This window comes from Bactrocera tryoni, chromosome 1, assembly GCF_016617805.1.
Source record: "Bactrocera tryoni isolate S06 chromosome 1, CSIRO_BtryS06_freeze2, whole genome shotgun sequence".
Taxonomy (NCBI): Eukaryota; Metazoa; Arthropoda; class Insecta; order Diptera; family Tephritidae; genus Bactrocera; species Bactrocera tryoni.
In genome coordinates this window covers 57,727,499-57,751,895 of record NC_052499.1, presented here as the reverse complement: position 1 = coordinate 57,751,895, position 24,397 = coordinate 57,727,499, and the positions used below count along the sequence as shown (strand labels likewise).

At 37.0% G+C, this 24,397-nt stretch overlaps 3 protein-coding genes across 3 annotated transcripts in view; 2 read left to right on the top strand and 1 right to left on the bottom strand.

The window, feature by feature from the left end:
- Positions 1-40: 40 nt before the first annotated feature.
- Positions 41-9,374, bottom strand: LOC120766224 (transmembrane protein 26). The gene is made up of 8 exons (XM_040091600.1): positions 9,181-9,374; positions 4,392-4,696; positions 3,875-4,055; positions 3,655-3,806; positions 1,079-1,283; positions 953-1,009; positions 626-862; positions 41-537 (listed from the first exon to the last, which is right to left on the bottom strand). The coding sequence occupies exons 1-8, from the start codon at positions 9,372-9,374 to the stop codon at positions 306-308; spliced, it is 1,563 nt and encodes a 520-aa protein (XP_039947534.1). The 3' UTR covers positions 41-305.
- Positions 9,375-14,709: 5,335 nt separating this feature from the next.
- Positions 14,710-24,397, top strand: part of LOC120778961 (eukaryotic translation initiation factor 4E type 2) — a 158,587-nt gene continuing 148,899 nt past the window's right edge. Inside the window, exons 1-2 of the mRNA XM_040111039.1 lie at positions 14,710-15,109; positions 15,683-16,139. Coding sequence (XP_039966973.1) covers positions 15,078-15,109; positions 15,683-16,139 — 489 coding nt within the window. The 5' untranslated portion in view covers positions 14,710-15,077. The remainder of the gene's footprint in view (positions 15,110-15,682; positions 16,140-24,397) is intronic.
- LOC120778953 (syntaxin-1A) lies at positions 16,789-23,867 on the top strand. The gene is made up of 3 exons (XM_040111027.1): positions 16,789-17,021; positions 17,083-20,225; positions 23,305-23,867. Exons 2-3 carry the CDS (start codon positions 19,357-19,359, stop codon positions 23,318-23,320), a joined length of 885 nt encoding a protein of 294 aa, XP_039966961.1. The 5' UTR covers positions 16,789-17,021; positions 17,083-19,356; the 3' UTR covers positions 23,321-23,867.

Sequence of the window (24,397 nt, the reverse complement as noted above, 5' to 3'; positions counted from 1 at the left end):
TTATGTACTAACGAATTTTCCATTACAAAAATGTCGTATAAATCGTACAAAATATCGCTTGAGATGCCACAAAAGGAGCACCCTTTATTTTTACAAAATCTCTTTGCAAGTCTATCCACTTTTTTAACCTTCCAAATCGCTCAAAAACCTTAAAACTCCAATTATTGTATGTCCTCTTTTTTAATTCCTCAACTGTAAAAATACTTCAATCTTCGCACAATAGTAGGTAAGACCTTACAAGAAACGTAATTACAGCGACTGTGACCTTGGCAGCGGCGTTTTAGCATTTTCTGCTGTAATCACATTTACGAAGACGAGGATGATGAAGATGACGACGACGTTGTTGTATCCGATGAGTCAGTTGATGTGCTCTCTGATGAGCTGCGTTTACGCTTATTACTCTTCAATTTACGCTCCGAGATCACCTCATAGCTGGGCAATGTTGAGTTGCTGGAATCCGATGAACTACTCGTTGTTGTAGACGAACTGGAGCTACTTGTTGTTTCCTCCATGACGGGTTCGACTTTTTTCGATTTTCTGCCGATGGCAAAAAGAGCAAAAAACAAAAAAACACATTTTCAATTGACGTACATGAGCTCAGCGGCGAACCTTTCTATCAACCAACTTTTTCTTGTCCTTCTTTTCCGATCTTTTACCGCCGCCGGCATCACCACGTTTCGACTTCTTCGCCTCGACAATATCGCTCTCGACCGATGAGTTGCTGCGATCACGTTTCTTTGACTTTTTATCGCTCCTCTTGTCCTTTTGGCGAGCACTGCGCTCATCCACCATTTTCGTGGAGTAGAGATTCTGCGAACTGGCAGTGGAGTAACCAGTGTCCTTACGTTTGTGCTTTTTCGATCTTGAATTAATTTGATGAAGGGAAAAGAAAGAGAAATATTTGAAATATTACTTTTCGCAAATTAAATCAAGCGTGTTAACGCGCGCTCACTTATCCTTTTTGTTCTTTTTTCGCGTTACAAACTCGTCCTCGGCGTAGTCACGTGCCCTGAAAAGTATGCGTGTGTGAAAATATTTTAGAAATCCATGCAAGAAATAAATATGTGAGAGTATATACTTTTGTATCTTCCGCTTGACATCGGTACCGCGCTCCGTTGATATCATGTATATGCTATTGGCGTCCGGATCTTGGGCGCGACGTCGAGACTTGTAGTGCTGCGACTTGTCTCCACCAGATTTTTGTTCGCGCCGATTCTTCCAGAACTCAGCGTTTACTACGTAGAGACGATACAACTGCAAAACTATGACCAACGTGTTTTTACCTGAGACAAGGAATAATTCAGTTAAATTAGACGGCATATGCTGATGTAAGGCTATATTTTAGCTCATATTCGTGAATATAGACTAAGTCTTCTGCAAAAATTACATAAACATGTTTATTTTCTTCCTAAATACTTTCGAACAATATGTAAAATTATTTCATAAAGATTGGCTTGTGTTGTAGGAACGAAATCACCACAAAAAAAGTGCCGCATTTGAAATTAAAGAAAGTGCTGTTTCAACAAGACAATGCCGTGTCACAAGTCGGTGAAAATGTTGACAAAAATCCATGAATTTGCTTCGAATTACATTCGCATCAAACATTTTCTCCAGGCCGGGAACCTACCAATTCATCTGTTGGAGTTCCATCAATTAGTCCCAGATCTCTAAACCTACAGTCACAAGAGCATCCCCAGACCATTTGGTATCTTTCTGGATGAAAACTGATTTTCTCCACTCGACAACCATTAAGTCCACTCGTGTTAAAGGGTCTTCATACAGCTGATCTCTTCCGATTCAAAGAACTTGCTCCTCACATCTTCTGCAGTTTGAAACCTCTTCGAGATGTTTAAATGCTTCTTTATTTTCAAAATCATTATACATAGTATATGGGAGTTGGGGTAGTAACTATTATCATGCCACATATTAAAAGAGTGTTCCCTGGGTTTTATTAAGGTACCTCACATACAATTATCAATCATGTAGAGTAAAGTCTGACGGATTTTCGAAAATTCTGATCTCAGTTATATGAGGGCTAGATCAAATTTTCGTCCACTTTTAACTATTTTAGGCACAAAGATACACTGTATCTTTATATTAGGTTATGGGCCTTAGGGAAGTATTGACCCAATTCAACCTATTTTCTATACACAGAGTTACTATTGTCAGGAAATGATTCTCACTGAATTTCAATTGCATATCCCAACATTGACCGATATTTTCGGTCAAAATTTAACTACACGCACTGGGTCCACATATTCCGTATCTACGGGATTGTACAGTTTTGATTGGACTTGGTCAAGCCTTAGTCATAAGAGGACATAATTTAAAGGAATTATTTGTGCAAAGTTTTATCCCGTCATATCAATTGCTTCCTGATTTCTGTACAAGTCAAATAGAATTTAAAATTGTGCTAATATGGAAAGTAGGCGTGGTTGTAGTCCGATTTCGCTCATTTTTGCACTGTGACATATGAATATCAGGAGAATGACACATAATAAATTTCGAAAGCGATGAAGTGGGCCCCTTATTTCACCAAAAAGTGGGCGCTGCCACGCCCATCGACCAATTTTCACACTGGTTCTAATAAAGACCTGTCGTACCATTTTTGGTGTAAAATTTAGATATCTCAATTTTTACTTAAGTTACAGCTTGCACAGAAGGACGAACAGACAGACAGCCACCCGAATTTCAACTCGTCATTTGAATCATTTATATACATTAAAACCCTTTATCCATCTCGACGTACAACCGTTAGGCGAACAAAACTATCATACTCTGTAGCAACATGCAGCAAAAATATAAAACTAGTTTTGAAAAGTTGGAGTGTCGCTATATTCAATGTATCACCCTTGAAGGGAACTATGTTCAATAAAAAAAACGAATTTTGCCTTTATTTAAGAACAAATTGAGATCAGTGTTATTCAAAGTAATGCGCCTTTGAAGTTAGAACATTTTCCCATCTTTATGGCAATTTGTGGATTCCATGCCGAGGGACTGCGCTGATCTGGCGTCCAAGAATGAATCAAGCTCATTTTTATACTCTGTTCTGATGTAAACTGTATTTCAGAAAAGGCGTTCTGCATCGACCGGAGAAAATGGTAGTCAGAAGGTGTAAGGTCTGCACTTTTAGCCAGATCAAGCGAAACTTCCCAACCTCTCTGTTTTCCAAAGAGTTTTTTGGGTATCCTGTAACGTGAGGTCGTGTGAAGTAATGAAGAAGAATGCGAAGTAATGAAGAAAATTATGGTCTCGTGTCTAGTCGTGAGTTTCGAGTATTTTTCGGCAATCGCTAACTTAAATTGGTTGTCGGTTACATAATATAGCACACCCTTCTAGTTCCATCAAATACAGAGCAATATGGTAAATGTATAAACGTATTTGGCTGCCTCGTTGTTTAGAACTAAAACCAATATACATATTTGAGTGAGTGAGAAGTGAGATTAAAGCCTTATTCTTTACGTTCAAATAGTGTCAGGCCCTGATATTCAGCGAATAGGCGATATTCGAAAACATCGCCTAATGTTTACACGGCCTAATCGATAATTCGATTTATACTAACATTTTTGGTGAATAGTGGAATTTGAAAATTCACTATATTTATGTACTTTTGTTCGAAATTATTTTTTATGCAGTTTTGTTGGTGATACTCACATGTAAAAAACACGCTCATATAATTTAAGATTTTATACTGGAATATAATTAGCATGCGCAGCGTTAGAAAAGGCGCATCCTGCAATATCACATTGAGCACAATAGCCCAGACATCGATGCCACAACAACAGCCATCGCAACAATCGGTCGTTCTGAGTAAGATACATTTTTAAATTATTATATAATAATGAATATAAAGTGGCAACTTGAAGCAGCATACCCATCATCGTGATGTATGCCGCCGCCGCGTGGACGCCTCGCTCGCGTCGCTGATAAAACAATTGTAAACTGCATCAAACTCCAAGACCAAATACCCAACGTAAGAAAGACCAAGAGATCTATTTTTATGATGTTGACATCTTTGTAGGACTCGAAAAACTCCATAATATCAGCAGCTGTGCCTATAATTAGAGAAAATATTACTTTATTTACTAAAAAGTATATTTTTAGGCGCACGCCTTTTAATGTGAGAGTGAAATTTTGAAGTAATAGAACAAATTTTATGGTATTTGTTAAGAATTTAGAATAACCTCGCTCACTTCCCATATAACGGTATTGTACTTTCAACTTATTCTTTACGGTTTTCGGTTTTCTAATTTACATACCAGGAATCTGGCATCTAATCATCAAAAAATATCCATGTACTTTTTTTTATAAAGTATTTATTTTATAGTTCAAACGATTTTTTTTTTTTACAAAATTGAAAATAATTATCAAGTAACAAAATATAGACTCACCTATATAGACCAACAACAACTGACTCAACTGATCGCGCGTCAAATCGCCTTTCGGCAACATCCAGCGACCGACGATTAAAATAAGCATTAGAAACTGTTCGATCAATGTGATCCATGTGTCCGGATCAATTTTGAACACGGGCAAATCCAAATCAGCGATCTCCGCTACTTCTTGTAAAATATTCTCATTGCTGCTATTGTTGTTGCTGTGGTTATTGTTCAGCTTGCGTGCAACTTGATCTAATTCCAATAGCCAAATGGCCGGTACAATGCTGCTCAAGTATAAAAAGACCGAAGGACAGAACCTGCGGAAAAGGGAGGAATTCAATAAAATAGTATAAATTCAATTAAAAGCAAAGTAAAACCCAAAGCAAGCAAGCTGACTAAGCACACTTGTTGCAACTAAAAAGGGTAATAAGCGGTTACGATGATAATTAAAGGAAGGAAGGTTGGTATAACTGGAGTATTTTAATGTGAGGGTTACTCATACGTCATGCTGGTCATGGCAGATATTGTATGTTCATTGTGAGTGCTCGTGTACGCATTTACCATAGGTGTACCTGTGTCTAAATTATGGTATCACATTATACATTGACTTTATTTCTAAATTGGATCACACTGCTGAATAAATGTTCTTAGTGTAATTTATTTCATATTTTAATTAAAAATACACTTTAAAGGGTTAAGTCCTTCTAGTACAAACCAGAATCCTACGATTTAACATATATAAGTATATATGTATGTAGGTTTAGTTGAGACCAAAAAAGTTTAGAACCAACCCATTGTTGAACATTTTCTTCACTTGAAATATTAGTTGTAGAGACATACAAGAAGAACTAATATCCAGAGAGGCTGTATACACCATGATATACAAAATATACCTAACACATGCTATAAATTGAAAAGCTTAACCATCACGGAATTGTCAAGAGTTCTTTGAGAGGTAGCACCCGCCTCTAGCTACTAGGCTAAATCAAGGATAATCCTGTAACCATTTGTATACATGGTTTGTCCGGAAAGTAATAGTACTGAATCGATTTAAACAAACTTATTGAACCAATCGTTACAATTCTTTAAAAACTTTAAAAATAGACACCTTCTGCGTCGATGCAGCCCTGCCAGCGCGATATCCAAGCATTGAAGGCGTCACGGAAGGCGTTCTCCGAAATAGATTTGAGAACCGAGGTGCATGCTACTTGGATCCCCTCTGTCGTATCAAAATGCTTGCCTTTCAACGGCCTTTTTAGGCAGGGAAACAAAAAAAAATCCGGCGGGCCACATCTGGGCTGTAGGGCGCCTGCTTAAGCGTTGGGATGCCGGCCTTGGTTTGGTAGCTGTGTGAGCAATGTGAGCTGGGGCGTTGTCGTGCTGCAACTTCCAATCGGCTGCGAGTCTTATCGGTCTCGATTGACCCTTCGTTTGAGTCTCTTGAGGACTTCCACGTAAAACTTGGCGTTGACGGTTTGTCCAGGTGGAATAAATTCATGGTGGACGATGCCTTTGATATCAAAAAGACAAAGAGCATCGTTTTCACTTTGGATTTGCTCATTCTTTCCTTTTTTTTGGGCGAGGAGACGCCGGCGTGTGCCACTCGATAGCCACCGAAACACACCACTTCTTGCTAAAGCAACATCTGGGTAAGCCTCCTTGATCATATCAAACGTTTCTATCACAAATTTACCGAGTTTCACACAGAATTTAATCGCGTACCTCTGCTCTAACGAACGCTGCATTTTCGGCTTGCACCACTCACAGAAACACGTCGCGCAAAAATGTTTGTCCCGACCAGCCGCTCGTTCGTTAGCTAGGAACACCCGCTACCGAATCCAGTCGGTGCACGCACGCTCCGAAATACAGTCACGGTGGAAGGAAATCAGTTCTATTATTCGCGAATGTGAAGATTTTTATTTGATGATAGAAGATATTTTGTCTTGCCTTCTTTAACTAGCAGACCAATTTGCTTGGCTTCCTTGTTGAATCTGGAGAAAGCAAAACTAACGGCGCGGATGTTATGGCCAATGTTATCGATATCATCGGCGTACGCCAGCAGTTGCACACTCTTGTTAATTATTGTACCTTCTTTATGCAGCTCTGCAGTTCGAATTATTTTGTCCAGCAGTAGATTGAAGAAATCGTGGGATAAGGAGACGCCTTGTCTGAAACTTCGTTTCGTATCGTCCTGCCTGATCCTGGAAGAGCTTTTGGTAGTGCTCAACGACAGTTTACACAGCCGTATTAGTTTTGCGGGGATACCAAATTCAGACATCACGGCATAAAGGCAGCTCCTTTTCGTGCTATCAAAAGCAGTTTTAAACTCGACGAAAAGGTAGTGTATGTCGTTCCTCTTTTCAAGGGTCTTTTGCAATATTTGGCAGATGGTTAATATTTGGTCAGTTATTGGTTTTCAAGGTATGAAGTCAAAGTTATAAGGTTCAATCACTTTGTTGACGCTGGACTTTACTCTCTCTGCATCTCTGGTGCGTGCCCTTGCCAGTTTTTCGCCGCCATATTTAAATAGCTCGGACGAAAATCCATGGGCCCCCGCCGCTTTGCTGTTTAGACGAGAAATTGCTATTCGAATTTTTTCATGGTCGGGTAATGGAACGTCTGCTCCTGGTATTATGCTTTCGCTGCCATTCAGCAGGCTCGAGAAGTCTTCCCTCCATAATTTCAGTATGCTCTGAGCATCAGTCACTAGATCCCCTCTGCGGGTTGTACAAGAGTATGTTGCAGTCTAGAAACATTCTGTCCGCATCTTTTCATAGAATTTTTGAATCTAATAGTACAGATAACCATATTACGCGCAAATCAGCGATATGTTCAAGAATTTCACTTTGATGCGGATTGTGGCTGTGTGGTGTGATTTACATTATTTTCAGATTAATTAAAAATGTTTCCAAGAATAAGCAAGATTCGTTTGAATGCGTAAGTAGAAGAAAAGAAAGGCCTCCTTCTGGACTTGATCCCCATTCATATTTGGATTTGGTAGCAATTTGCAAAATGAACATATGATGGACCGATATTTGCGCAAAGTTTTATCAGGATACACTTTTTGGTGTTTGATTTGTGTTGTTGTGTTATATGGGAAGAAGGCGTGGTTGTAGTTCGATTTCGCTCATTTTTGCACTGGAATATGGGAATGACAGAAGAATGGTGAAAATATTCAACAAAGAAATTCCATTAAACTTTGTGTTCGGGATCAAATTTGTGGTTCCAAAACATTCAAAATGTTGGAAAAGGTCAACCGTGATAATTCCTTATCGCAAGCAAGTTTTTTGATTGGTAAAATTTATTGAAAGAGGGTCGAGAACGCGTTGGCGATGAACCAAGACCGTGAACAACATGTAAATAAAATAAAGTAATTGGTGCTGGAGAATCGACGAAGAGATATTACTGACATCGTTGGAATATCGGAAGGATCAGTGAAAGCCATTTTGAAAAATCATTTGGGCCTAAGAAAAATGAAGGTACGATTGGTTCCAAAATCATTAAATTTTTTCGAATGACAGCGTCACATTAACGTCTGAGAAACAATGCTTTGCGATCACCAAGAAACAAACGATCAGTCGGACGAATATCGTGGCAAAGGTGAGCCGTAGTGGAAAAAAACACACTAAGGCAATCAAAAATTAAAGTTATGTTGGCAGTTTTCTTCGATTATTGAGCTGTGGTGTACTCCGAATTCCTTCCGACCAGCCAAACTGTCAACAAGGAATACTATTTGAGTGTTATGCGTCGGAATTATGGGCCAACAAGTCTTAGTTTTTGCACCACGACGCGGCATGCTCGCATACTCCCTTGAATCTTCGTAAGTTTTTTGCCTAATTTTCATCCAACATCGTGCCGCAACCTCCGTATTTGACTGATTTAGCTACATTTGACTTCCGACTATTCAGCAAACTGAGACGACGGCTCTGGGAAAATCGTTTTGAGTCAATTGAAGACATTAAATGTGAATGGCTACGCGCATTGAAGGCTACTCCAGAAATTGGCTTTAACAACTGTTTCGAGGGTTGGAAAAAACCTTGGCACAACTGCATTGGACCCAAAAGGGATTACTCTGAGGTGAACGACATAAATTTTGAAGAATTAAATAAGAATTTTAAAATTATGAACGTAGACATTGTTCATTGTAGTATACACACATACTTATGAATATATGTGTACACTGACAAAATTCGTGTTTTTGTTGTGTGCTAGCCAAGCGTTTGACTGCCGGTCAGCCAACTGATAAAGTGGGGTGTTTGTAGTTGTTTGAGTTGCGCGTTCTCTGGCTGGAAGTTGCGCATTGTGCTGCGCTGGACAAACACCGTGAAGACAGCGCGATTTGGGTGCGGGAGTATTTACGCGCTCACACACACACATACATGCTTAAGTACATATTTATATTGCATGTAATGTGATTTCACTTTTAATTGAAAATCAAAGTTAACCAACAAGCGAATGACGTAATCGCATTGTTTACATTGGAGTAAAGACAAATACACAGACACGCAGACAAACAGACAAACAGACAAACAGGCATACAGGCATGAATCAGGTGAGAAAATTTTTACAGGATAATTATCGCATAATGATTTCGACTAAGCAGACACATACACACACATGCGCGTATGAGCGAAAGTAGATCAAATAAATTGGATTTAATAGGCGCTTACGTAAATTCTTCGAAAAAAAAAATAAAGAAAAGGGAATAAGCACACACACACACACACATGGGCACATGAAGACATGTATGCACAAATGCCACGTGAAAAAATTGTCAAATATTAATTGCATGACCCCATACCACCGCCATTCTTGCGTCTTCTTGATCATCAGCGTAAAGATGCCCTCGAGCAGGAGCAGCACCAGCGGTCCACAGAGCGACCAGTAAATGTAGTTCTTCGTATTGACCGTCACTTGCCAAATGGCCAAGATGCTGTGCGCGCCGAAGAAGATGCGCGTCAGAATCGCCTTGAATGTCGAGATGATTTTCGCCATAATTACATAATTGCCGCACCGCTTTTGCTCAATTCACATGCATAAACACTGGACACAAGTACACTTACGCGCACACTAACACACGCACACATATGCGCTTACATACACGCACATAAGTATGTATAGTTGTCTACCAAAGCCGCAGTGTTTTAAGGTAACCCAGGAAAGTTATTGAATTCAAAGGACGAACTGTGCGCCGCGAAGCGCAAACCGCAACTGAAAGTGCAAAGTTTGCTAAACGCTTGTTAAACGCTTTGACCACCAGCGTTTAGGCGCGTTCTTACAGCAATTACTGGCGCGCGGCGGTGGGTTTTATGTACTTGGCGTCTTTTATTGAACTCTGCACAGAGGTGCGCAAAGTAATCGGGTTTGACAAGACATGAAGTAATTTGGAAATTTCAACGGTTTATAACCGCTACATTGTTATGCGTTGTTATTGTCGTCTAGTTAGGTAGCCGCAGCTGCAAGTAGAGCTTCTAGCTGGAAATTGAATGCCTGAGCTCAATCCCATCTCTTGCTTGAAATTCGTAGCTCGGTATATTTTTGAAGAATTATACAGTTTTTCAGTCATTCCGTCTACGTCGACCGAATTGTCGTGACAGCGGAAGGGTTCAGTATCTCCGTTTACAATTAGTGCGCTTTCCTTACACTGATAAGTTCAATGTAAAACTACTGAATTAAAGTGAACCTTGTGGAGCCGATTTAAAATCCCTTAAATAAATAGAATTGATTTGGATGTCCAGAAATGCTAGAAAACCCGAGTGAGCGAAGGAAGCGAGATTTTAAGTCAAGTGATACTTCGATACGTGTGCTCTGCCCAATCCATAAAAAGGGAGAGCCCACAATCTGCGCCAACTACTATGGGCTAAGTCTCCTGAACATCGCATATAAGGTTCTATCGAGCGTATTGTGTGAAAGATTAAAGCCCTCCGTCAACAAATGGATTGAACCTTACCAATGGGGCTTCTGGCCTGGAAAATCAAAGAGCAAAGGCTAAAGATGGTGATAACATCTTGAGTCAGCGTTATGAGTTTTCGAGAGAAAGGCTCTATTTATGATCCTGTATGAGATATAGGACAACATTGGCATACTCCAGCGAATTAAGAGACAGCGGCTACGCTGGCTAAGTCATGTCGTCCGAATGGACGAGTATACTGCAGCTCTGAAAGCATTCGACGCAGTACCCGCCGGTGAAGCAGAGGAAGAGGAAGGAAAGACCACGTGGAAAAGGACCTAGCTACACTTCGAATCCCCACTAAACAGCGAAAAGGAAGAACGACTAGCGCGCTATTGAAAACTCGGCCATAAGCGCGTAAGCGGTGTCTACGCCAATAAAAAAGTAGTAAAAGGGTGAACCGGCGCAAATGTTGGCCAAATAGGCCATCCTAGATTTTGCTATATGAATGATGGGATTGGAAGTGAATTATTGACTATTCGTTGCTTCCTTACGGTTAAACTCTTAATTCGAACCTTTACTGTAACAATTGGACCGCCTGAAGGAAGCAATCGCTCAGATGCAACCAGCTTGGTCAATAGAAGAGGAATTATGTTCCATCAGGATAACGCCAGGCCATACACATCAATAGTGTGTCTCCAGAGAATTTGTTAAGAGATTCTTATGCGTCTACCTTGTAGACCACATCAGCTGATTACTACCTCTTCTCGTCTGTGGCCAATGATTCTGCTGGTGAATAATTCGCTTCAAGAGAAGTTGTTGAAAGTCGATTGTTCCAGGTTTTAGCCAACAGAGACGCGGGCTTTATGCAATTAACTTTCAAATATCAACAACTTACCGGACAAAACGGTGTGAATTTAATCTAAATCAGATAATTCTAACTATGCCAAGTAAAACCATCAATTTAATGCAAAAATAGTGAATTTCTTCAAGATCCATACTTTGATAATTATTTGGATCTTAAGTAGCTAAAGAACCGAGTAATTGATTGCATGATTACTTGCACTTATGTTCAACCAAACAATGAAAAGGAATTAAAATTCATGCGAACAGAGAAATCACTTAGCAGGTGAGGTTAGTCACTTACTGCTCCCAAGCAAACAAAGTCATACGCTCTGCAAATACAACAACATGAGACCCGTGTCATGAAACTATTGCCCTGTCGAACTCGCTATTAAAAAACGCAAAGCGCTGAGCGCATCCAGCACGCTGCTGCTTCGCTCTCTTCTGCTGTCACTAACTGTTATGATGATGGCAATGATGACAATGATGACGTTTGCGGTGCTGACAATGATAATGTTGATGACTTTCCATTTCTTTATACTGACATATACATAGAACAATTTAACGGTTATTCGCAGCGCAGTCGAGCCAGAAGAATAAACAAAGTTGACAGCACGACTTGCTGAGCAGTGAGTGGCAAGGTGCGAATCCATATACATACATACATACATACATATGTATCCACGGGCTTATACATAAATTTATGAATATTTTACGGGTGACGGTTTGACGACTAAAAAACGTGAAATGATCGAGATTAGAACCGAAGGAATCGGCTGGAATATTTCCAGCTTCAAGTCCACAGCTTATCTTTATTCAAAAGCCCAGAAAAAAATTTAATACTTTGGGTGAATACAACTCAAACTAGTCAAAATTGATTGCTGTCAACATAACCTTGATTTTTGACCTGCTTTGACGTTGTTTTTACGGCTTCGGCTCACCTTTGCCTCGATATGCGGTCGATTGATCGTCTGTTTCCAGGTCGTAAGCATAGATCCAAGACTCATCCGCCAGTAATAATACGTTTCATGACATCCATCGGAAAACATTTTTACGCGACGTTGACGTAACGCTGTTTTCGAATAAATTTAGTGATTTTGAAACCAAACGTGCTTTCATTTTTCTTAGGCCCAAATGATCTTTCAAAATGATCTCTGATTGTTAATCCCAAACCAAATAACCCCTCAAGAAAACCACTTCAATGACTCAAACTATTTTTTAGAAAAAGCAGTTCCGAAGGTAAACCAATAGATACCTGGAAATATAAGAAAAAATTTAAGTTTTAAGTAAATAAATCCAGAATTTTCACTACTCATTATCTCGAATAAACTCAAACTCAAGAAACCATTGAGTATCGTCATAAAGATCGAACATTTTAAACCACTTTGTCACTCATAAACACACAGAGTAAGCGATGACGCCGCCCACACCCACTCATCGCTGTTAAATGGTCACCAGCTCGTTATTGCTGCGCTCCATGCTTTGCGTGTGTGTTAATGTGTGCGACCTTTGACGAGCATGCGTTTGTTCTTTATGAACTTTGTGTTAATGGTGATGATGACTGTTGAAAACAAATTTGCGGCTGACCACTAAACCATTGGATTGAGCCCCACCCACACTCGCGGCAGGAGGGATGACTTTTCAATCACTTTAATCACGTGAGGTCAATGTGATTTGTGCAGTTATTGATATTCGATGGCAGCTTTAAACGCTCACAGAATAATTTTATAGATACAAACATTTGTATGTATATTTTTTTTCAGCTTAAAGTGCCGAGATTATGGTGAATATTTTTTGAAATGGCTAGTTTCTCGTTGCATATAATAGTTTTGTTGACATAAGACTTTGTTTGTAAGTCCTAAGTTCAGCATGAGAGGAAGAATTGATATCCAAAAGGATGTCCGTCAGTTAGATCAGGAACTTTCTACCACGCCTGCAAAATACCATAGGAAGTAAATACAAACATTGCAAGTAAGGAAGAACTAAGTTTGGCTGTAACCTAGCATTTTATACTCTCGTAATTTTTTGCGATCAAAACCGGAGAAATACCTTCAGGTGTTTTCAAATTTTATATAAAAAACTGTTGGAAAGAATTCAACATTCATTCTTTGACGAAATCGCGAATGATTTATAATAAAATTTTGTTTCTTATTTACTTACATTATAGGCTCCCCTACTTTCATTGTTAAAGGATGATCCATTTCGAGGTTTCCTACTTTTTTCAAAAAAAAAAAAAACACAGAAACTTCAAATTTAATGGGGATTGTTTATTATCATTCGAAAGAATACTCTTTGGCATTTAGTTTTTGAAGATTATCTCTTTCAAATGTCAGTCGCAGATCCATCCCAGATAGTCCATCCGTTGAGTCCAATTTTCGATAACTCGTTTTAGCATTTCGACTAGTAACTGGTGAAAGGCACGTGTGATTATCCCCACAGGAAAAATTCTAACGGTTCGATATCACACGATCTTGGTGGCCAATCGACCGGCCGAAAACGTAAAATTATTAACTCATCGAAGTATTCTGTTAATACGTCCATTAATTGATGCAATGTGTGGGAAGTGGTGCCGTCTGGTTGAAACCAAATGTCGCCTTCAATTTCAGACACCAATTTTGAAGAAATATGGGCCGACGATTTCACCGGCTCACAAACCGCACCAACCCGTTGTTTTTTCTGGATTAAATGGCTGCTCTTGAATCTCTTCTGGTTGCTCTTCGTCCCAAATGCGGCACTTTTGCTTGTTTACTTACCAGTTGAGACAGAAATGAGCCTCATCGCTGGACAAAATTTGGCTCGAAAACGATGGATCTTCTTGGAGCTTTTCAAGAGCCCATAGAGCGATGTCAGTTGAGAAGATCGAGCGACTTCAGTTCTTGCACAAGCTGTATTTTGGGTATCTCGACGCAAAATGTGCCAAGTCGTTCTACACGTCTGTCCGAGTTGCTGCGAACTGCGCCGAATTGACTCCCTACGGTATTCGTGTACACTCTCAGCTCTTGTCTATTCGCTCAAATATAATACAATAATGTATGCTGGGTCTCAAGATGGATGATGGATGGTGTTGCGAAAGTCCATAAGTTGGGCGACCGTACAAACACATTTTTTACAGATATGAGTGAAGAATCGAATGTGGGAAGTATTTCGACGATTGGAAGAGCCTTGACCGATTATTTTTTGCAGACACCTCGTATGTAATATAAAGTCAACCTAAGAGGCTAAGTTTAAAGGCATATAGTATATGAGGAGATAGTTAACCAGAGAAACGGAGATCCACACATTCGGAATAAGAGACTTCGACCACGGTTTTCCTTCATACATGGTGCAACCAACCAAACATCATTATTAGTGGAAAAATTTAAGAAAAACAAAATGTGTAATTGTTTAAATATACTGTTTTTTCGTAATAACTTTAAATTAATATAATTTTCTTAAATTTGTAAAATTTAAAACTTAAGGGTTAAGTGTTTCTATTTGAATATCCCTGCCAAATGCAACCATGTTTGTTTACTAATCTGAATTCAACGTGTTGTTGCACAAAAGGGAATGTCAAATTTTGACAATTAATAAGATTTTATTTAAAAGCAAACTCAGAAACAATCGCAAGGGACTTTTTTGAAAACTATTGGAATTTTTTGGCCATTTGCACTTTTATTATTAATTAAAAATTATCAATAAAAAGATATCGTAACGTATACACAACGCGCTTTCATTGGAAAACTGTGATACGTAGTGAATAACGCGTAATAAAAGCACGAGAAGCTTCGCTGAAATTGGAGCAGTGATTAACACGGATAATTTGCTGGCAGTGGTAGCGGTAGGCGCACTAACTGCAAAGCATTGACAACAACACAACAAACCATCTCAGACCTATTGGAGCACCAAACACTTGGCGCAACACTTTCGAGCCCATCGAATTGTCAACGGACATCTTGTAACTTCCAATAACACTGTATACTCAAGTTATGGACAAAATGCCAGCCAAACAGTACGAATCGTAAGTGCTGCGTCTGTGTGTTAGCTAACTTCTCGACGTTGAAGGAAAAAAGCTACAACCAACACTCGTTCCATATGATATTTAGAATTTGCGGTATTTTTTTATTTTTAAGTCTCATGACTTAAAATAGCGCATCGTGTTGTCCATTCAAACAATGTTTAGAATATAAACAAATGTTCGCGTGTTATCGCTTATTGTTTAGGTTATGTTTTCGTAGGGCGACGTTGACACAATTTCTGTTATATTGGCACAGACAACAAAACAGATAATAGAGTTTAATTAATTATTGACATTACTTAAATTTCTGAATAATTCAGATTTAATTGAAAATGTTTTAATATGCAACCTAACTGAATTGCGGTTATAACGTAATTGCATTGCAAACATTAATACGTTATTTCAAGTTTATTACTTAGAAATTTTTTTATAAAGAATACAAATAAACAATAATCACTCTCGAAGAAACATTTGTTTAAAAAAAGCAAGTTGTGATTGGTTGTGTTTTTTTGGAAATACAATATTATGTATATAAAAACATCAAACTTTTACTACATCATTTCACATATTTTACAGAAAACCATGGCCAGATCTGGCTGACAGCGATGACAGTGACATGGAAAATGAAATAGATGTAGATAAACTGCCACCCTTAGAAGTTGGGCCGAATGAGAACCGGCTGCAGCATACATACTGCCTTTGGTTCTCACGTAAGGGGACACATCGTGCCACGGATTATAGTAAATCCCTACATGTTGTAGGACGCTGTGCCAGTGTACAACAATGGTGGTCTTTGTATTCGCATCTTATACGGCCAACAGCTTTGAAACCCTATCGGGAATTAAGCCTATTTAAACAGGGCATAAAACCGATGTGGGAGGATCCAGCAAACACAAAAGGTGGCCAGTGGGTAATACGTTTACGGAAGAATAAAATTGATCGTGCGTGGGAAAATGTTTGTATGGCAATGTTGGGTGAACAGTTTCTCGTCGGTGATGAGATATGTGGGATAGTACTGACAACAAAGTATCCGGTAAGTCCAAGTATTTCTAATTGCTATTAAAATGATATGAAGCCAGTGCAGATATGCAGTATGCCAATGGGATAACAAATGGTATTCGTGTAAAGTGAGTACTTCTCTGCGCATAAATGAAATTTTGATGCAAAGTAAAGATCTAAAATGTTCCAAACACTTATACAACCATATTTTTCTTTAAAATCTCATTATACATTTTGTAGCGTGAGAAAAAAGGTTGCAATAGCTAGGTACTCATGTGATATTTATTAAAAAAAATCTATATCCAACTCATTACCTCAAAATAATATTATTATCGTTACTGTTAATACTAAAAAAATTAATATAATTGAAAACTCTTAGGATTGGACCAATAATATATGGATGCCAAATAATGTACATTCAACTATACTAATTTTTATTTAATGAAACATTTTCCATTCATAAAATTTAAATTCTTTTGTGGGATAAATTTCTCCCTTTTCTGCAATGTGGTATTACTGTTCATTACGTTTAATGACATTTCATTACGTGACAACGCATAGTCAAAAGAGAAATGTCAAAAGTGCTAACAAAAAAAATAAAGCATAAGTGAATTGCTTCTGAATTGGTTTATTCAATTTTGCAGTGCATAAATTTTTGTGCTTAATTTTCCAATCGTAATTATTTATCCAAATAGATAGAATTTGGAAACAGAAGTAAATATTTTTACATCGATTCTGATTTCAACATATACGGTATTTATGTGGATTTTGGTGTTTTAATTTGTGTCCTTTGACGTAATAAAAAGTGGTTGTCAAACGAAATACAGCGAAGAAGTGATTAATGCATAATTAAAAAGCTGTCAAGTAAGGAAAATAACATTGGAGAGTTAAATGGTGTAATCAACGCCCCTTACTGGTAAATCAAAAGTTAATAAAAAAACATTCCAATTTTAACAAATGCTCCTACAATTTTTTAGTGAAAATTTGCCGGGAAAATTCAGCTTACGTTGGACAACTAATAGTGACAACAACAGCAGAGAGTATAGCCTCCAAAAGATGAACCGCTGAGTGCAACGCTTGTGCCTCCCCCGATGGAAAATATATACAACGCAAACGCACTATAGAGACTATCCACACGAGCGTACGAATTCCACATTCGTGTACGAGCGAATACCGATGCAGTCTTAGTTTCATACAGCAGCGCTCTTGCTTCTTTCATTAGATTGTGAAGAGCCAGCAACGCGTCGAGAGCATTTTCCGGACGTCCGTGCTTCATAAACCGTGACCAAAAGAAAATCAGTCAACGCTCACACTGGCCCTTTTTTCTTACTATAGGGTCACACAAACGGAATATATTTTTCACGAAACACATTTTTGTAGAAAATAATACAAAATTAGTGAACAAAGTGATTACCACGCTACTCCTAAAGCGTCTATATTCTATTTAAGCTGCACTGACGTACCGCCGCATAAACGGTGTAACCGCGCGCGTACGCGTTCGGTTGTAAAAAAGACCCTGAGCAAAAATCGATTTTTTCTTCATTTTACACGCTTCTAAAGAGAATTTCCAACAACAATAGGAGTAGCTAAAAAGGCTACTCACATATATGTATATAAAGAAACTAGTTCAAAACTGAAGTTATATTAAAATTTGTGAAACATTTTTGAAAACTTAAGGGAGTACTAGTCCCATAAATGTGATAAAAGTGGAAAATAAGGAATTCAAATAACGAAAGTAAAGAAGAGGCAAAAACAACGTGATAGAAAACCCGATACACAAAAACCATCTACCAACAATCAAAATCCAATCCACTCTCATTCATAGCTGCTTTGGCGTTCTAGTAACAATTTGCGCTGATTTTTGCCATCATAACCCACCCCTCTCTATTGTTGTTCGGAAGCTTTCAACGATAAGCTACATTTTCGACATTGTGCTCGTCCAACAGCGTCATCACCTTCATCGTCATCATAAGCAGTGAACGCAACAGCAGATACCAACAATTTTTCTCCCTGCGCGTGTGTTAAATTATACCATTGAGTGCTCCAAGTGCTGGTTATAAAAGGTGTTTATCAAAAGGAAAGCAAAAAATTCGAAAGCTTACAATTTGTGGATGTGAAATAATATAAGAGCTACAACTCACAAGATAAAATTTAATTCTGTATATAAAATATTTAATAAAAAATACAACTGTTAGCACTTAAAAAAGCTTACATACAGTCTGTGAATACGAAAATAACACACAAAAGTGAGGCAGAAAGTGAGTCATGCTGCCGTTGCTATTGTCGCTTAAGCTATCGCTATCGTCGTCGTTGTTAATGTCGCCCAAATTATTGTCGAGTGTCGTGGATATCGCAGTAAATTGAATTTGTTGACCGTGAGCATTGCCTTCACCCGCTACACATACCAATACACACACGTTCAAATTCATTCTGCCCCCTCTAACAACGTGAAATAACAAATGCTAAAAATTCGTATGCTGATATATGTAATATTCACTCTCAACAATAACTTGCAATATATGTATAACGCAATCAAAGAGGCAGTTTTATAGTGACAAAAATAAGAGGAAAAGTCAATAATTTAATTCAGAAATATCAAAAAGCAACGCCTCAAAAAAAGAACTATCGCCAAGACAGCGGTACGGCGGCTGGTTCCAAACGTCCGCATTTCGCAAGGAAAAATCGATAATTGTCATACGAACGGGCCGCAAACAACCGCCCGCGTCCACCCACCACCGCAAAAAAATATTCAGGCGTGGAAAGTGTTGCACACACGAAGTACGCTGTGAGACCGACAAAATTAGCAGTGATAAATGGAAAAGCAAAAACGAATTGGCGTATAAAAGAAAAGCAAAAATTTGTGTTGTGCTCGTGTCAAGTTCACCATAAGTATTATATGAAAATTCAATTAATATAATTTTGAAACAAATAAGTGATAGGCTAAATTAGGAGCATTAACTGCCACAAAAAAAATTATAAACAACGTCTTGAAATTGAGCAAAGCTATATCCCTTGTCCCTTGAAAAAATCTACTGAAAATTTAGCTCAACAAAGCCAACGAACGACAAAATAAGTCAACGAAAATAAGTCAGCTAATATAAAGTTAAAATTAGAATACAAATTAAAAAAAGTTCAAAGCAAACGCACTGCTTAAGAAGTGTTTCAGTGAAAAAACGCGAACCACAAAAAAAAAAAAAAACAATTTCAAACACTTCAGTTCTTGAATAAATAAAGATAAATAAAGCTGCAAAATGACAAAAGACAGATTAGCCGCACTTCACGCAGCCCAATCCGACGACGAAGAGTCCGAGGAAGTGGCTGTCAATGTGGATGCCCATGATTCTTATATGGATGAGTTCTTCAAGCAGGTGGAGGAGATACGTGGTATGATCGATCGCGTTCAAGACAATGTCGAGGAAGTGAAAAAAAAGCATTCAGCTATACTCTCCGCCCCTCAGTCAGATGAGAAAACCAAGCAGGAGCTTGAAGATTTAATGGCCGATATTAAAAAGAATGCAAATCGGGTCCGTGGCAAGCTAAAAAGCATCGAACAAAATATAGAGCAAGAGGAGCAGCAGAACAAATCGTCCGCCGATTTGCGTATACGCAAAACACAACATTCAACGCTATCACGAAAATTCGTCGAGGTGATGACAGAATACAATCGCACGCAAACGGATTACCGAGAGCGTTGCAAAGGTAGAATACAACGTCAGCTGGAGATTACCGGACGTGCAACGACCAGCGAAGAACTGGAAGACATGTTGGAGCAAGGCAACCCAGCAGTATTCACTCAAGGCATTATCATGGAGACACAGCAGGCCAAACAAACGCTGGCCGATATAGAGGCTCGTCATGCTGATATCATGAAATTGGAGACATCGATCAAAGAGCTACACGACATGTTCATGGATATGGCTATGTTGGTGGAGTCGCAGGGCGAGATGATCGATCGCATTGAATATCATGTGGAGCATGCTATGGACTATGTGCAGACGGCAACGCAAGACACAAAGAAGGCGCTTAAATACCAGAGCAAGGCGCGCCGAAAGAAGATCATGATCCTGTTATGTTTGACTGTGTTGGGTCTCATAGTTGCTTCATATCTTGGCCTTACTGTGTAAACGCAATTACATTATTACTACTACATGTTTATTATTTATTTACATACATATAGTTAAAACAAAAAAGTATAGCAACAAAAAAGTAATTACAATTATTATAACTAGTTATTAGCTCTTATATCGCACGCTCGTAGTACGAGTAAAATGTTTTGAAAGCCTCAAAAATATAACCAGCAGCGGTCAACTTAGCTTGGCTGCTGCTGACAAGCATTAGAGAGCTGGAGTAAAAGAGCGATAAGAGTCTCCGTATAGTAATGCCATGCGGCCGTAAATGCCGCCAATTTGTAAGCTGCCTTTGCGGCCTATTTGGTGAATTATTACATACTTAATTACCTAATTAAATGATTAATTGCTAAAAAAACATATAATTATACTGTATTTGCTATATTATGAAATCTTATTGATTACTGTTATAATGCGAAGCAACCACAACTTAAAAGGTATAAAAAATATATATACACTAAAGAAAAATGCAAAAAGTGAGAAAATGAAAAGGCAAATCTTAAAATAAAAAAATGCATTAAAATGCCAAAAGAAAAATTATAAACTAAATCAGCATTAACATTAATAAACGAACTTAAGCAAAACATAGAACTATTTATTGTACTTTCCAACCCTTCATAATTGTTGATAAGAATTTCCGGTTAAAAGTTTAGTCACAAATCAGTTGAAGGTCTTTTCATTTTACTTGCTTTTAAGCGTAAAGTATAAATACAAAAGCAAAGCAAACAAACAAAAAAATAATAATTATTATTAACAATTAATAAAGCAAAATCGACGCTGAGAGCGCATTTACAAACATTTTTAAGAATAGCTCGTTTCACACAATTTTCAGTTGAATTTACACACAAAAAAAAATTACTATGATTTTGAACTCCTCGAAATCTCATATTTGTATTATAAGAAAAATAACACGCTATGTATTTACTTACATGCATACAAACTTATTGCATATTTCTCTAGTTAACTCTTATATAGCAACAATTTATTATTAAAACAAAAACAAAAAACAAGTTAAAACTAACAAAAAAACTATTTACTTATTAAAAACATATAATCTCTCTATATAGAAATCTCTTTATATATTGGAAAACTCAATTGAAATAAAAAAATATATAGAAAACTAAAGTAAAGTGAATTAAATGAAATTAATTGAATGGAAATTGAATTGCATTGCATGTAAATTGCAAATTAAAGTCGTTAAATAATAATAAAACAAAAAAAAAACATACACATTAAACAATTGACTGTAAAGTAAAAATAGCAAAGTAAAATTCAACAAAACAACAACAAACACACACAACATACTTGCACATATGTAAAAAGTGCATTCACACACAGTTGTGCACGCGTTCATATAAAAACACATACATGCATATGTAGCGTTAATTAAATATAAATATTAACTTAAAATGCAACACTTAATAAGACTTTATGCCGATTTATTAAAAATTAATATTTGTTTTCTGAAAATTTATTTATTTCATTGTTACCTTTACACTTTTACATATTTACATACATAAATATGTTTTTGTTTTTATATATTTAGCGCAAAAATAATCACTTGAGTTTTTCCACCATTTAATTTACAGGTTGATAGTTATTTGCTTGATTATTTAGTTATGTGTAGATAAGATTACGCTTTCGAATGCTGGCATATTTATGTGGTAGTGATAACTTTTTCAAACTGCTTTTATTTTATTGTGATAAGCACGCGCGCTGATACGTTGCATAGCGCGATAACATGTGAAATTATATGTATATAGACGCGTAATTACGGCTAATTGAGGCTTGAGCAAAGCTTACGAGCTGTATGAAAGTTGCAGTAAATCGTGTTAAAATTATATTTCGAAACACCAGAATTTATATACATATATGTTTTCTAGATCATTTTCACAATTTAAGATACATTTTTAAAAAGATTCACAATTTTCGTTTATAGATTTTTAAGAAATATTTTGTTTATTTTTTTCGTTTACCCCGAAGATTTTAATTTATATGCAATTTTTGAATAAAATGTGTTTTCTTTATTTTGTTATAGTGTTATTTTTTAATACCCTTTAATACCAAATTTTAAAGTCATTTTCATTTTTTAAATTTTATTTTTATAAAATATTTTGTCGAATATAAAAATTGTGTGTGCTCAAGCTTAACTCAAGCTAAATTTGAAAGCGTAATAGATCTCATTTAGCTAAAAACTGCTATAATAATAATTTTTTTATAACTTTTATCGACTTATGCTCGCATTATAATAAAATAACATTTAAAAATTAAGTGCATTAGCTGCTTTACTTTTATTATTATGATTATCTTGTTTTATTCCTAATATTCTTTATAAAACACAATTTTATATTATTTTATGCTTGGCTAGTGTTTATATTTACATAATTTTACATAATACGAGTACCCTAAGGTAATATTACCACTAACACATATCTCATCATATAACAATCATTTCGTAATACTCACAATATGTTTTTGTTTATTTTTTTCTTCTTTTTCCTTCTTTTTTACTTTTGTTTCGCAATCTCAACTTTACAATGCGTTCGTTGTTTTACATAACACTCAATAAAAAATAAAATTAAATTAAAATAAATTACCAAAACAAAAAATTAAACAACAAAAAACATTGAATATCAAATGGGAACACTTTCACCCGTAACAACAACAACAACAAAAACAACTATAATAACTCCACACTCTGCATGCCAACAATAAAAATGTACCAACCAAACCGACTAACAACTATAACAAATTTTATTTTGGATTATTAACACCGCATGGGCACATTTGTGCGTTTTGCCTCAACTAACATAAAAACAACTGTTTGCTGCTGCCACAACAACATGATGCCGGCCTGTTGTTTTTTTTATAATCTTAAAATTGTTTTTTGTATTTCATTTATTTTTTTTACTTTCTGTTTTTTATTTTTGAAACTTTTTTGGAATATTTTTTATACTTTGTTCAAATTATGTGCATAATTTTTGTTAAAAACTCACAAACCGCTGCCAAACACTATCCACATCACAACTATTTGTACATTTTTTATTTGAATAAATATTTTGGCAACACTAGCGGAAAAGTGATATAACGAAAAAAAGTCATAATAAATATACACATTTGCTGCTGTTGCAATTCGTTAACTTAAATATTGTTTTCTTTGAATCGCCTGCTTAAATTATGTAAGCTCTTAGCCACGCATGAGTACGTACATATGTACATAAGTACGCCTACTTTTCATTGCAGCTGTTGCATATCACGTCATCACATGAGCGATCAGAACGTAAAGCAGCTTGCGGTTGGTAGCTCTTTTTTTAATAGAACACTAAGCTAAGCTTGTAGCTTTTATAAATGCATTTATGTAGACGCATAGCGAGTGCACGTATCCAAAATTATTTTGTTTTTTGAAATTTCACAACTTTTGCGGGTGTGGCATATCTACTTGCATATGTATTGTATTATTTGTATGTCACAACTGTCATGTGAAGACGAATGGAAGAATGCAAAAAAAAAACATAAAAATATAAAAATTAAAACAATGCTAAGCATATTACAAACACCTATGTACCTCTCACACACACACAAATGGGAATGCAAAAAAAAAAACGAAAACAAATAATGGCAACTACAACAAAAAACATAGTTTGCAACTAAGCGCACCTTCAAGCACCCTTAATTTAACTATGAGCAGCACCCATAACGCGGTAACTAACCCGACCGAACGCCCGACAAATTGCACTTTAAACGATAGCAACAACAACAATAAATAGCAAACAAAGCGCATGCACTTTTGTCCGCTGCAAATGCAAGACAAGCAAAATGCACATCAAACAAAATTTAAGCCGCCTCTCTACTAACAATTGCACGCCAATGATGCACGAAATAAATTGAAGATAAATTGAGAAAATCGAAAAAATGCCATAAATGCGCCTCGCAGCCTGTTCGTTTGCGAAAAAATATTTGCTCACAAATAATTTGCGGCTCCTTCGCTTTATATCATATTGAATCGAAAAGAACAAAAGCTGCCAATCAATGTACGATCATCGCCACAAAAGGAATGTGCAATGACAAACGCTAGCGACCTACCAACCGACAACAAGCCAACCTTGCCACCCAGCCAAGCGCCCAACTAACCAACAGCATAATTAGAAATAAAGCATATGCGCCA